Here is a 14,506-nt window from a genome sequence, read left to right on the forward strand (position 1 = left end):
ACAAAAATGGGCTCATACTGTACCTGCTGTTCTGTAACCTGAGATAAAATGAATTGATGAAATATTTTGTCCTGGGAGTCAGATGGCCCTGAGGCCCTTCTGGCCTCCCAGAACTGACGAAGCAGATCAGATTATCTTGGATCCCATATTCCAAGTTCATCAGCCTGTCAGTCACGCTGGCCCATAAGCCTAGACGGGTGAACTCTTGGAGTTATCACATCCTTGCAGGGTGTAGTATAATGCCCTGGGCCTGGTGAGCTAAAAAATATGGGTAATGATAATGTAAGGACTGCCAAGCCATGGCAGGTAGCCCAGGGTCCCACCTGCTGTCCTGTTCTGATGGGTGGTGAGGTACTGGGGCGAGTGTGGGTAGATGTTAGTAGCCAGCCGAGCCTGGGCATCAGGCTCTGACAGGTGGCCTCTCACACACAAGAGTAACCTGCTTGTCTCGTGGAAATTTGCTTGTCAACCCCACTGAAGAAGCTGTGGCCTGAAGAATGTGATATAAAAGCCCACTGTCTTTTCTCCTCTCCGTTTTTCTTCACAATCCCTTTTTCTTACCACAGCAAAGTGCCCACGTTTGTTCGAATGCTAGCCCCAGAGGGAGCCCTGAATATACATGAAAAGGCATGGAATGCCTACCCTTACTGCAGAACTGGTAAGTGCAGACCTGGCCAGAAGCTGGAGTTTGAGCCCCAAGGTGGACCGAGGGTGTGGTCAGGTAGGCCCAGGGGTGGCAGTGAATTAGGGTTTGGGGTCATACCTTCATTTGCCAGATTAAGCCAGTGAAAAGATGAGTCTGGGGACTCCCTCCGGGCCGGTGGTGAGCATCTGTGCTGTCTAGTACAGTTTGGCAGCCAGCTGGGTGGGAACCACCAAGGAGTCACGGCCTGGATGGCATAGAACCAGCCCGCCTTGGTTGGGATGGTATAATAATTATGATGGTTTTTACTTATTGCAGAAGTAATGCTCTCTGTTTAAATCGTGGAACATACATCCAAACAGAGGAAAATAATCACCCACGATTCTTCCATTTCTAGATAGTCATGTTAACAGTGTAGTGTCTTTGTATCTAATCCTCTTTTTAATGCTTACATGCACATCTCCAGACACATTTTAAAGACAAATTTTAGATCAAATTGTACTAATTGTTAAATTGTTCATTTTTTACTCAGAACATTTTCCCTATCACTATGTAGTCTACTGTTTTTTAAATTTGTAATGTCTGAATAGTATTTTATTCTGTGAGGGTACTGTGATCTTTTTAAACCACTCCCTTATTGTTAGACACTGAAATTTCCAGTTAAATATAACATATTTGGGTTTGGCTTGAAAAGCAGCTTTGAGTCTGAGGAACTCTTGAGGGCGGCAGTCGTAGGAAAGGACCTATAAGGTGACCTTCTTGCCCTGGGGGAGTGTCAAGCCTGTGTGTGTGTGTGTGTGTGTGTGTGTGTGTGTGTGTGTGTGTGTGTATTATATAGATATGTATTTTATATATATATGCCACATAGAATATACATACATGCCAGATCTGGGGAGTAAGGAGACAAGGAGGGAAGGTGGTTACTGCTAAGAGCCCTGAATTGAAGGCTTACACAAAATCAGCATATTCTGTATTCAAGGTATGAGTAGGGGTGGAATTATTGTCTTAATCTTGGCTATCTGGAGTTTCTGGAAAGGAAAGACTTGAACCTCCACAGAGAACTTTCTCTTCTAGACATTCTGGGATTCCTTTTGAGTAATTCAGACTCTTAGCATTTTAGGATTCTTAGGTCTTGAAGGCTCTTTAAGAGTAGAACTCTTGGAGGACCGAAGCCAGTACTGATCCAAATCTTGGCGGGGGGTGGGGGGTGTCCTTAGAGGTCCCCTGGAATTTGACTGTGAGTTAGTTGAGTGGCCTTTCCCCTGGCCAACCTGCATTTGTTGGCATAGACAGTCTGGCTGTGGGGCCCTCCTGCCAGCCTCTACTTACGTGTAGAGTTAACACCTGTCTCATTTGTTGGAACCCGGCACACCCTAAAGATTGTATCTGATGAGGATGTTCCACCCATGGAGTCCTTATCCTGTGGACTTTGGGAGTGACTAAAGGCTAGAGCACAGAGTCATTGCTCTCTCCAACCCTCAGTGGCCCTACGGAGGTTCAAGAACTTTGTTTCAGGCGATGGACAATCTTCGGTAGAACCCGGGATGTGTAACACTTAGAGTTTTATTGCAGTAGCTGACAGTGCAAATACCACAACTCCCTAAACAGTGCAGGGCATAAAATTGTTAAATTCTTGGAAAAGAGGCATGCACACACTTTCTTAAAAGACACTGCCCACTGTGGCTGGGTGTGTCTGGCCTAGGGTCAAAGGTGAATTTTCTTTATGTCCAAGAGAATTGCATGGAGCATGCATCATAAAAACCTTAACCAACATGGCATAAAAGTGATAAACAGATAATGTGGACTCTTTCATGCCTGGGTCAGTGTTCTGCGTACAGAGCTTGTGTTGACTCAGAGACGCCTCTGTCCTCTGAGTAATTCTGGGGAGAGTGTGCTACAGCTGACACGGGCATTTTTCTAGATGCCAAGTGTCCGTTCACATATTGTCCTGATCCTTAGCAAAAAAAAAAAGAAGAAGAAGAAGAATGTAATTTCTAAATATTCCATGAAGAGGAGAAGCAGGGAGTTAGGGGAGTAAGGTTGGTTTCCTCAGTGGGTGCTGGTCTCATAGCCAGAACTCTCCATCATACGGAACGAATATGTTGAATCTTAGATCTGCTTAGTTAGACATTGTTTTTTGAAATTCAGAGATAGAAATAAGGAGCCAGAAATACTGGCCAGTTCCCTCTGGTGGGAGAAAGATCAATAGTTCAAACCCCTTAGCCTGGCTGAAGTAAAGTTTGAGGTGAGAATGGATAAAGGAGCACAGGGTGTCTTTTAGAAGGCTCTACCCCTGCTCTGAGTGGAATGAAAACGGATTTGTGATGCTCTCTTCACTGTCCGCTCTTTCCGTCCTCTGACCTTGTTTCTCTCTGTTTCTTTCCTCCTGTTGCTGATAAGGAGGGGGTAAGAGGGGGCTTGGCCTGTGATTGAAAGTAGGAAGAGGGAAATAAATGTTTCTCCTCTTGCCTCTCCCTCTAACCTTAACCCGGGCCTGAACGCGGTCTCGGTAAGCCATGGTTTTAAAGTACCTGATAAGTCTTATTTGGAGAGCCGCATTTCCCAACCGCAAAGGGCTTCCCGAGACTCTTCCAGTGTAGCTAGCGTTGCGGTTTGAAGAAAAGGGTCTGTTCTGAATGCAGAGGTGTTTGGAGGGACAGGGAGGACTAGAGAAGATTGGGGGAGCTTGTTTGGTCACCTGAGTTGACATTAAAGGCCAGGGAGGGTCATCACCCTCGTAGGTTCAGAAACCTAGTTTGTCAGAACTGAGTGGATCCTTTTCTCAGGGTCTCAGAAAGACTAACGCATGAGAACCCCAAATGCTGATATATTAAGTTGCATTGAAATACAGAATTAACTAATGACACCTGGTATTCCTGTTTGCTGACTAGAGTGTTCTTTCCTTGGGGACCCCTCTACATGGGAAACCAGCGCTTACCCAGTACGCCAACACGCGGTAGAAATGTCCATTTGCTTAAGTGATTGGACTCTCGTGTCCGTTGATGAGCATATTCTGTCCCCACGGAGGCTTGGCTACTAGAACATTGCTTGGAGTACACGGATTCAGGATCAGGTGGTTAGTTGGAGAACCTTAGTGGCTCGTGTCGTCAAACCAGTCCCGGCTGACACCGCTGTCTCCACTGTAGAGACGGGCTGACTAGATGTGCCCTGGAATTACTGCCTCCGGTATAACACGGGAGAATTTCTGCCAAACGGGCCTCTTTGGCCTCCCGCTCAGTGGATATCATACCTATCATTTCCTTTTTTGTGAACTGATTTCCTTCAAGCTGATAACAGGACAGGCCATGTAGTTAATAATCTTAACCGGGTGCTTTCTTGCAAGTATCTTTCGTCGGACTCCGGGAAATTACCAGTAGTCTCTTGGATTGTTTCTATACAAGGTGGGCCTTCTCTGTTATATTTCAGCGTTTCCTCATTTTAATCTCAGGGGTAACCTCAGTTTCAGTTTTGGAGTTATGGAGTTTGACTGTTAGCCCCATAAGCTGTCCAATATGGCCGTGTGACCTCCATCAGAACCTGAGATAGCTCCTAAATTCAGAGGGTACACAGTGACCTGGGCTGTTGTCAGGAGGAGAGCTAGTTTGTTCCCCAGTGACATTAGAGCTGCAGCCATTTTCTCTGGTAAATAATTGATCCGTGCTCTCCGAAGGGGTCTCATTACAATGAGCAGGAGTATAGAGGGCGCGAGATTTGGTTACAGTGACAGGAAGCGTGCAGAAGGCCGACAGACAGTGTCTGGCCGCAAGCGCCCTCTGTGCCCCGGGAGGCGGTGGGAGGTGACGCTCTGATGGCAGAGTGCTGGGTCTCAGGGGGCTTCAGCTCCTCAGAGCCGGCCCCTTTCCTTGCGCAGCTGGGAAGAATCCATTCCAGATTTGGTCTTTTGGGACTTTTGTATGAGTGAACCTTGAGGGTTGGTACATTTGAAGTGCCAGATGCACTCACGGGGCTTGAAGGGTGACCATGGCATAAGCCCCAGGGAGTGGAGAACTTTTTACTACCGTGGTCCCTGGGGGTGAGGGGCAGATATTTATTGATCCTCATTAATCTTTTTCTCTCTTCTTTCCATGTCCTTGCCTTGGAGCAGTTATTACGGTAAGAATTTCCGAGGGGGGAGTGGAATTGCAGATGATTTATAAGAAAAGAGGAAATTAAAATATCACTACACTGGCGGTTCCTGGGTGTTCCTCTCTGTCAGGAGACATGGTGCTGTTGAGGCTTAATCCTTTCGCTCCTAATGAGGAATTTGTTAATTGGCAAAGTGGCCTCTTGCCGTAAGCTGCATTGGCATGTGGCTTTGTAGGTCCGGCAGTTAGGACCACGGGTCTCACGTGTACAGGATGACCCGAGGCTCCCTCCCGCCCTCCCCACGTCATGCCTTCTCAGGGTTTACGAAACCTCAGTTCAGCTGACTGAGCGTGGCTTTCCCACGTGCGCACCTGTGGACCCCAGGCGGCACTGCCTGTTGGCAAAATTGTGAAGGCAACGGGGTGTCTTTTCCACGTCCACCCCCCCGTCATCACCCCTTCTCTTCACCCTTGGACACCACATCCGGGTGTCCGTCCCTGCTGCTCAGTGGAGGCGGCTTCTGCCCACCTCATGCCCGCTGAGGAGTTCGGGGTTAATGCGTGCCTCCTCCAAGTAGCACCATGTTTTAAACAGCATCAAGGGAGGAAGCACCAAGGGTTCATTTGCTGAGAAGAGAACTTCAGGCCTCGGCAAAAGTCTGGCTGGCGGATGGGGTGCCGGTGAACATTTGGTTGGTTAGGAATATTCCTTCTCACATTAACCGTTGGCACCCTGTGCTTAAAGCAGGATGACCGAGTTGTTAATTACGTGGATTTTGAAGTCAGACCAATGTGGTTTTAAGGCCCAGCTCTGTCAGTGTCCCCGTGGCCTTGGGCAAGTCACCTCCCCGCTTTGAACTTCACTTTCCTCGTCTGTAAAACGAGGGTGATAGTACTACAGCCCTTGCGGACTGGGATAAGGAGTGAACAAGATAACACGCCCCTAGCATGTTGTGGGCGCCTCGTCAAGTTGGCTGTTACTGTAAGACAAGCTGGAGTCTCTCAACCGCCTGCGAGCAGTAATGGGAGATAGTTACTCTCCACCTTTGAGGCTGGTGACCGTAAGGTGTTTTCCCCCTTCCAGAATGAATACATGAAAGAAGACTTTCTGATTAAAATTGAAACCTGGCACAAACCAGATCTTGGCACCCAGGAGAATGTAAGTAGCACTTCCCAAGAGCCCAAGGACTTGCAGGCTGCAGAGTGGCGTTTGAGGTTCTGCCCAGAGCTTCTCCTTCACTGCCTTCCCCGTGGTCCCATCTTCCCTGGCCATGAAGGCAACAGCCTGTACCTAGACCCTTTCTACCAGCATGGGATTGCTCTCATTTGCCAAACATGATCTCCAAGACTCCTTTTTTCTTTTTTTTTTTTTTATTTTTTAAATGTTTTTCTTTTATTTTTTGAGTCAGAGAGAGGGAAAGAGAGAGCACAAGTGGGGGAACGGCAGAGAGAGAGGGAGACACAGAATCCAAAGCAGGCTCCAGGCTCCGAATTGTCAGCACAGAGCCTGATGCAGGGCTCAAACTCACGAACCATGAGGTCATGACCTGAGCCGAAGTCAGACGCTTAACTGACTGAGCCACCCAGGCGCCCCTCCAAGACTCCTTATAGGGCCTTCTCGTACAGCTGAGATTGGTCTAAAATGCAACGCTTGGCACAGAGGAATTGTATTTTTAAACCACAAAGATTATAGGGGCGCCTGGGTGGCTAATTTGGTTAAGCAGCTGACTCTTGATTTGGGCTCAGGTTGTGATCTTTCGGTTTGTGAGATCGAGCCCTGCATCGGGCTCTGCGCTGACAGCTTGGAGCCTGCTTGGAGTTCTTTCTCTGCCCCTCCCCTGCTCATATGTTGTCCCTCTCCCTCTCTCTCCAAATAAATATTTAAAAGATAAAAGAATATTCTCTCTCCTCTCTCTCTCTCTCTCTCTCTCTCCCTCTCCCTCTCCCTCCCTCTCCCTCTCCCTCTCCCTCCCTCTCCCTCTCCCTCTCCCTCTTCCTCTCTCCCTCCCTCCCTTGTTCTCTCTCTCACAAAATAAGTAAATAAACATTTTTTAAAAAGGTGGGGTGGCATCTGGGTGGCTCAGTCGGTTAAGCATCTGACTCTTGATTTCGGCTCAGGTCATGTCTCACAGTTTGTGAATTCAAGCCCCGCATCGTGCTCTGTGCTGACAGTGTGGAGTCTGCTTGGAATTCTCTGTCTCTTCTCTCTCTTTTTCTCTCTCTCTCTCTCCCTCTCCCTCTCCTTCCCCCCTCCCCCCTGCTTGTACGTGCTCTTTCTCTCTCTCAAAATAAAATAAATATTTTTAAAAAATAAAACATGTTCACGCAAAAACTTAAAAAAAAACAATAGAGAACAGTCTTCAAGGTAGACTGTTCAGTGAAAAAAAGCATGATGCAAAACTGTGTATTTGTGTTACCATTTTTTGTTAAAAGAAAAATCTCTCTACATGGATGTTTGTGCATAGAACCTGGTGGTGGTGGTGTTACTCAGGAGGGGACTGGAAGATAAGCAAGAGAAAGTTTTTTAAAAGCATCAAAGTAAGCAGTATAGGGGCACTTGGGTGACTCAGTTAGTTAAGCGTCCGACTCTTGATTTTGGCTCAGGTCATGATCTCATGATTTGTAAGTTTTGAGTTTGAGCCCTACATCAGGCTCTGTGCTGGTAGCGTGGAGCCTGCTTGGGATTCCCTCCCTCTCTCTCTCCCTCTCCCTCTCTTTCTGCCCCTCTCCTTCTCATTCTCTCTCTCTCTCTCAAAAATAAATAAGCATTAAAAAAAAAAGATAGTATATGGCTAAACAGGGAACATGTCCACAAGTGTTTGTAGTCTTTATAAAGGGGAACATACAGAAATAATGTTAGTGCTGTAAGTAGCCCTGAGTGTTCTGGCCTGCTGAAATCAGAGTGTTACTTCTCTCTTGTGTATCTACTTAAAATCCTTCTCTTGTTCCTTTGGATAATTTTGTGTATAATTCCTTACTGTAGGAATTGCACATCGATGACTACAGGAATAGCTGTTCCTAGGTGTTCATTCTGTTGTAATATTTATTTATTTTTGAGAGAGGGAGAGAGAGACAGAGCATGAGCAGGGGAGGAACAGAGAGAGAAGGAGACACAGAATCCGAAGCAAGCTCCAGGCTCTGAGCTGTCAGCACAGAGCCCGATGCGGGGCTCGAACCCATGAACTGGGAGATCACGGCCTGAGCCGAAGTCGGATGGACGCTTAACCAACTGAGCCACCCAGGCGCCCCCTAGGTGTTCATTCTGACTAAAGGGTGCTTTGTAGTTGACAAAACCTACACAGTGGTCCTTGTTCCTACAGGTGCACAAACTGGAGCCTGAGGCCTGGAAACACGTGGAAGCCATATATATAGACATTGCAGATCGAAGCCAAGTACTTAGCAAGGTAGGAACTGGTTAGCGACGTGGGCGGCCTTTGAGGTGCAGAAATGACTTCCAAGTGTCAGAGAAAGCAGGGAACCATACCCAACTTGGCTCAAAGGGAAGTTCTGTCTCAGCTATTGTTTATTTTTGTAAAGTAGTGTTAAGAATTCTCCTGTCTTGACTGGGGGATTCCACCAGGAAGATAGTGGCCCAGATGTATGTGTCCTGTTTAGCCTCTGGGAATTATCACCGGACAGTGTAGGTGCCGAGGATAATTTGCTCAGCTGAAATGACACTTAGCGTGAAACTAGTTTTCAAATTAATGTTTCCAACCCAGTAATTAAAAAAACATTTATTGCCTGCCTGTTATGTTTGGAAGACTGTGTTCTGTGGATTCCAGCAGAAAAATGAAAAGACAGATGCCCTCCCCCCAAGAAGTTGGTGGTGGCTTGTCAGAGTAACACACATGGCAGCACATGCCCAGAAAAGGACGGTCACTACTAGACCATGAACTTGGAGAGAGCCGGGACCAGGTGTGTCCTGCTCAGTGCTGTGCTCCCAGGAAGTATTTGTTTAGGGAAGGAAAGTTTAGTTTCTTCCTCATTCACTACTCTTCCTATCTGACGGGGGATATTGGGATCAGGGCAGAGGAATTTGGCTCTCTGCCCATTGGTGGGAAGTAAGTGTTTGCTCTCCATATCCCAGGGGTATGACACCTCTTTCTTGGACCAGTCGCTCTCTGTGCTTCGATATTTTGATCTGTATGTCTCCAAAAAGACAGGAAAACCATCCTATGCTTCCTTGCGTAATAGCCTCACTTCCACCCTCAAAAGTTAGTGGCTTTTTCAAAAAGGTTTTTATTGAAGTATAGCATACAGCAAAGTTTATATATCCTAAGTGTATAGCTTAATGGATTTTCTCAAACTGAACATACCCAGATATTTCTCCAACAGAAATGCTAACAAAGACTATGGCTCTCTGAGGATTTTGTCAACTCTGGTGGTTTTGTGTGCATGGAGATAAGCAGAGGTGGGGAAGATATGAATAATTAATTTGTTTTTATTTAAGTATAGTTGACACAAAAGGTTGATCTTTTTTTTTTTTAAAACACATAATTTTCATTTTGGGAAATGCTTTATGACTCGTGTGTATGCGTGTGATTTGTTTTCTTCGGTATTTTCGTTAAGTAGCTCTTAGAGTGAGGTTGCTTTTCTTAAGCCCATATTAGTCAGTGCAGAAGAATAGCCACAGATTAAACTTCTGTTATGGTTAATTCACACACAGCATTGACCGCGTTATAAATAAGTGAAGTGAGACTAACAATGGTATACAAGAGGATAGGTTCCATACAATGAACGTTTCCAGTAATGATTTTATTAAAACAAGTCAGTTAAAAACAACAGAACCAGCAGGAGATTGGATGAGATTTCAGGTTCGACAAGCAGTTCTCATCTATGGCCAGGTTTTAGAATCACCTGCGGAGGCTTAAAACAAAAAAAAGAAAATCTGCCCTTACCTGCAAATATTCTTATTTGCTGGGGTTTAGGTGCAGCAGCCCAAAAATCTGTATTTTGAAAAAGCTTTCCATTCGGATGCTTATCCCAGGTTGAACATCTCTGTCTTAAGGTGGAAATATGTGCCTGCTCAGATAGTACTTGACTTGACACTTTCATACGCATAAAACTGAAAACAAACTGTGGCAGAGAAAATCACACAGAGCTCTCCTCAGAGGCAAATGTAAACGGTTCTATATCTTGTTTATAAAATTTTCCCATGTTTTCTATACACCAGCAGCTTCAACTGGTATGAAGTGTATTCTGATGGAAAAACCTAATCTCTGTGTCTCTCCCCCTCCCGCCTTCCCTCCTTCTCTCCCTTCCGACCCCAACTCCAATTCTACCACTTCTCTCAGGATTACAAGGCGGAGGAAGACCCAGCAAAATTTAAGTCTATCAAAACAGGCCGAGGACCCTTGGGACCCAATTGGAAGGTGCAGTTCACATCCTCACCACCAGGGGGCAGGGCACAGCATGGGTAGACCTCTGCCATTGAGGAGGGGAATGGCTAGGGTGGGCCGAGGGAGAGCCAGAGGTCTGCCCTCTTAGTTACCTGCCTGCCTATATGTGTGTTTCTAATACAGCAAGAACTTGTAAATCAGAAAGACTGCCCATACATGTGTGCATACAAACTGGTCACTGTCAAGTTTAAGTGGTGGGGCCTGCAGAACAAAGTGGAAAACTTTATACATAAGGTAAGTGACCAGGGTAAGGCCTTTCCCGTGGGGGGGGGGGGGGGTGGTTGCCCAACAAGATAAGTGACTTTTATCCTCAGGTGGGTGACATCAGAATATTTCGGTTTGATTTCCCAGACCCCACTTCCCCTTTCACTTAACTGTCTTACAGTTGAATGCTGTCTGTCCAGGAGCACCACATGTTACAGGGAAGGAAACTGAAGCAACAAAAAGGAAACAGGAAGGGGTTTTCTATGACTGAGCTTCAAATAAAACTCAGTCTTTCTCTTTGCTTGAAGCCGAAAGGCAAGAGGCCCCATGAGCTAAATTCTCCAGCACCCTCAATTCCTGAACTGGACAGACCTAAGGCGTTTTTATAGCTTTTTCTCTGATGTGTTAGAGCCTCGCTCCTGGGCCACATTTCATAGCTGCTGGCCGGTTTTAACCTGGCCTTAGGCTCCAGAGACAAGAAGGGAAACTTGGCACAGTTTTTGGGGGGCCTTGGCCGAACTGTGAGCACATGCGCTGCCCGTCTTGCCAGCATTTTGGACACAGGGCCTAGGCTGTGGGGGGGGCTCCCTCCTACCTGAGACGTTACCTGTTGTCATGTGAGGGCAAAAATCACTGACTTTTGGGACCCAAGGGCTCACCCGTGTAAGCCAGCCAGGCACCACTCTTCCCCGCCCACCCCCGGAAAGTGGGGTTGTTGACACGGAGATCGTGGGAGGGGAGCTGCAGCAGTGGCCTCTGCCTTCTGGTTCTAACTTCTAACTAGGTTCCCTCCTCTCTGTAGCAAGAAAGGCGTCTGTTTACAAACTTCCACAGGCAGCTGTTCTGTTGGCTCGATAAGTGGGTTGACCTGACCATGGACGACATCCGAAGGATGGAAGAAGAGACGAAGAGACAGCTGGATGAGGTAAGTGGGTGCCTGGAAGAGACTGGGCTCTCCACCCGGTCGATCCCCGAAGGAGACCGTCATGCGGGGCAGTTCACGAGGGCGCCGCCTGCGGCTCTAGGAACGCGTCAGTGTCCACGTGAGTAAGGTCTGGTGCCAGGTGGCATGGAAGGAGAGACAGCGAGCTGAGGCCTTGGCGTACTCGGAGAGACGAATATGGCATCGTGTGCTGCATGCCAAGTGAGCGCTTGCTGCCGTGGTTCTTTGGAACTGGAGGGGTGGGGGGAGCCGTGCTGGGCTGCGACCTCGAGGGGGCCCCTGGGAGAAGGCAGGCTGGTCGGATCCGTGAGTACCACGCACATCCCCCACGGAGGACGGCAGCAGCGCACACACGCAGCTAACTACTGAAGAGGGTGGTCTTGAGCTATATTTAGAGTTTGGAGCCTTGGCTCTTTTGGGGGAAGCGGGGGCCTGGCGTGGATCCAAGGAGCCGGAGGCCTACCACTCGTGCCGCCTCATTTGGGGATGCTTCTCTGCGAGGCTCGCTCTGAGGAGATGATCAGTAAACAACATTCAAGCACTGACTGTGTGTGAGGCACCATTCCAAGGGCTCTTAAATACGCCATCTCCTGAGATCCTCATGATACCGGTGAGGAGACGCCACTGTTGTTGCCACCCTCAGACGAGGCTCCTAGAGTCCAGCTCGTGATACGGGCAGGGTGATACGGGCAGGGTGAGAGCCATAGCTCCGGATCACTTGGCTGCTTTTCCTCCCTTAGATGCCATTTGGGGCCGTCCTGCCCTCTCGGGGCTAAAAATAAGGCCGGAAGCTCTGTTTCATAACTGCCGTCCATTTCTCCCTCCTTGCCCTGGGTGGGTTGGCGTGGAGCCAGATGTCGGGCAGACATTGCTTTGCCCAGCTTCGCCCAGCTCCCCGGTAGTGCCTCCGGCGAGACCCAGGCCTGGGTGTCCATGGTGCTCCCGCTCCACTGAGCTGGTCTTGGGTGCAGACTGGGCCCAGGCGTTCTTCCTTCCCTAGTTCCTGTTGAAGGCAGATGTTCTGGTTATTCATCCAGCTGCATTTGGCAGGGAAGTGGCAGGATTTTTGACACAATTCCCGATTCTTCTGCTAAGGATCTTCAAGGAAGTGGTAGATTTTTAACCTCCGGGACTATATGAGAGAGAGGCCGGAGTGTTTTGGTCACCCTAGTCCTGACAAAAGAAGGGAAGAAATTACCAAACAAAGGAGCGTGGTGACTTCAGGGTTCAGCCTGGAGCTTCCGTCACCCACTGCCTGACAAGGTATACCGGGGCTCATGGAGGCGTTTGCAGACAGCCTTTCACTCTTTGGGCAGAATTTGAGTTCTTGGAGCTGGAGGAACTCTCCAGAGGAGCTCCTGGATCTGACTCTGAGATTCAAAGTTTGAGAGTCCTCACCTTTAGGGAGTTCTTTTTTTTAATCCCCACCTCTCTGTGTGTTTCTCCATTCTGTGGAGAATTGTGCCAAAACCTTAGAAGACCGCTATCCTCCAGGCTAACTGCAAAATCAGGAAACCCGTTTTAGAACTGGAATTTTAAATAGTTTGTAGTAGAAGAAAAAGGGAAAACCAAGTCTGTGTCGTTGTGGGACATCTTTTGACCTCATCAGCAACTGTACCTCTGGCATACTTGTCTTTTTTCTCTTTTTTTCCCTCCTTCTAAAAATATTTTTATCAAAGTTTTATTTTTATAGTTATATTTATTAAAAAAAAAAACTTATTGGGGTATGATTGGCACACAGAAAGCTGCACATATTTAATCTATATATCTTGATGAGTTTCAGATAAGTATACATCTGTGAAACCATCATCACAGTTTTTGCGTGAACAAAAACATCACCTCCAAAAGCATTTTTAGTTTTCAAACTCAGATGGCGTCCCCGGCTTATGAGGAAGAAGCTGTCCTCCTCTGCCCTGCCCCTGGAGTCCTGCCCCCAAGAAGCAGCCCCTTGCAGTTCTTCGGGGTGTTTCTTTTGTTAATGACCTCCAGTATTTCCAAATAATATGCTTAGGTGCTTAGTTCTCAATTTTTCAACTTTAGATATTAATGGTCGACTTTTCCTATGATTTAGTTCCTGTACTCCACCCATCACTCACTCTCTTCTCCCTCCTCCATTATCAGAATTTTGGGTTAATTCATTATTCTGTTTATATTATTACAACTTTTTTGTTCATTTCCCCATCTGAGCACTTTAGTCTTCTGCTGATTTCTGTTCCTTTCTTGGAAAATTTTTTGTTTTTTAATAATACAGTTTGAAACTAGTATGTTAACGAACTGGAATTTAAATAAACACCTGGGGAAAAAAAAGATAAGAAGTTAGTAATTGCCTCCCTTCCTTTAGTTGGCTTAGTTTTATGTATCTGTGTCATTAAGTTTTGTTTTTGAATCTTTACATGGGTGATCCTGTCTGGTCGTGTGGCGTGTGCCGTGTGATAACGTAGGTAATGTCAGTTCATCCTCACCGATTTTGCTCCCCCCTCAACAGACACTCTGATCTCAAGATCTCCTCAGTTCTGGAAAATGTGTTTGTATATCTATTTCATAATTTTTTCCCCTCTGTTTCCTTTATTCTTTTTTCTGGAATTTGTATTAGGAGTCAGAAATCAGACTTAATGAAGTGACCTCATTTTCTTATGTTTTCTCTCCTTTTTTATCTGCCTTCTGAAGATATTTTCCAATGTTTGCTTCTCTCTCATCTATTGATTTTAAAAACATTTTCAAGCATTTCTTGCGCCGTGTTCTTTTTCTTCAGTACTTTTTCTGTTTTTCTCTGTGCGTTATCTTCCTTTTCTGAGGCTTTGGCTTTTTGTTTTTGTGTTTGGTTTTTGAGGTTTCTCTGCCCCTCGTGTGTTCTTTGTTTCCCCTGAGCACCCTTCTCCTGTTGGACTCCGTGATTCGCCTTAGTGGCTTTCCTTAAATGACTAGCGGTCCTTGGCCATTCATTCACATCTAAGAGTGAGCATGCCATGGGATTGCTTGAACTTAACCCCCTGGTTAAGGGTCCCCCCCCCCCACCCCCGCACTTGCTGAGCCCTTCACTGCTGCTATGATGTGACAGGAAGGGGGGTGATTACTTGGATGTGAGAACTCAGGGAGGGAATACCAGGGCCAAACTGGGTTTTTTTTATTCTCACTTTCAAACAAGTCACCCATTTTCAACCCTGGCTGCACACCCACCCTCTAAGGTACCTGGTGCTTCCGGTTCCTGAGCCTCTGGAGAACTTGCAGCACA

General features: G+C 46.9%; 1 protein-coding gene across 2 annotated transcripts in view; it reads left to right on the top strand.

The window, feature by feature from the left end:
- PITPNA (phosphatidylinositol transfer protein alpha) overlaps positions 1-14,506 on the top strand; it is a 40,630-nt gene that overhangs the window by 12,611 nt on the left and 13,513 nt on the right. Inside the window, exons 4-10 of one of the 2 annotated variants that reach the window (XM_042967514.1) lie at positions 567-658; positions 4,749-4,756; positions 5,813-5,887; positions 8,049-8,132; positions 10,023-10,100; positions 10,251-10,361; positions 11,134-11,256. In XM_042967514.1, coding sequence (XP_042823448.1) covers positions 567-658; positions 4,749-4,756; positions 5,813-5,887; positions 8,049-8,132; positions 10,023-10,100; positions 10,251-10,361; positions 11,134-11,256 — 571 coding nt within the window. The remainder of the gene's footprint in view (positions 1-566; positions 659-4,748; positions 4,757-5,812; positions 5,888-8,048; positions 8,133-10,022; positions 10,101-10,250; positions 10,362-11,133; positions 11,257-14,506) is intronic. The other variant, XM_042967513.1, reaches the window with a different exon arrangement.

Source organism: Panthera tigris, chromosome E1 (genome assembly GCF_018350195.1).
Source record: "Panthera tigris isolate Pti1 chromosome E1, P.tigris_Pti1_mat1.1, whole genome shotgun sequence".
Classification (NCBI taxonomy): Eukaryota; Metazoa; Chordata; class Mammalia; order Carnivora; family Felidae; genus Panthera; species Panthera tigris.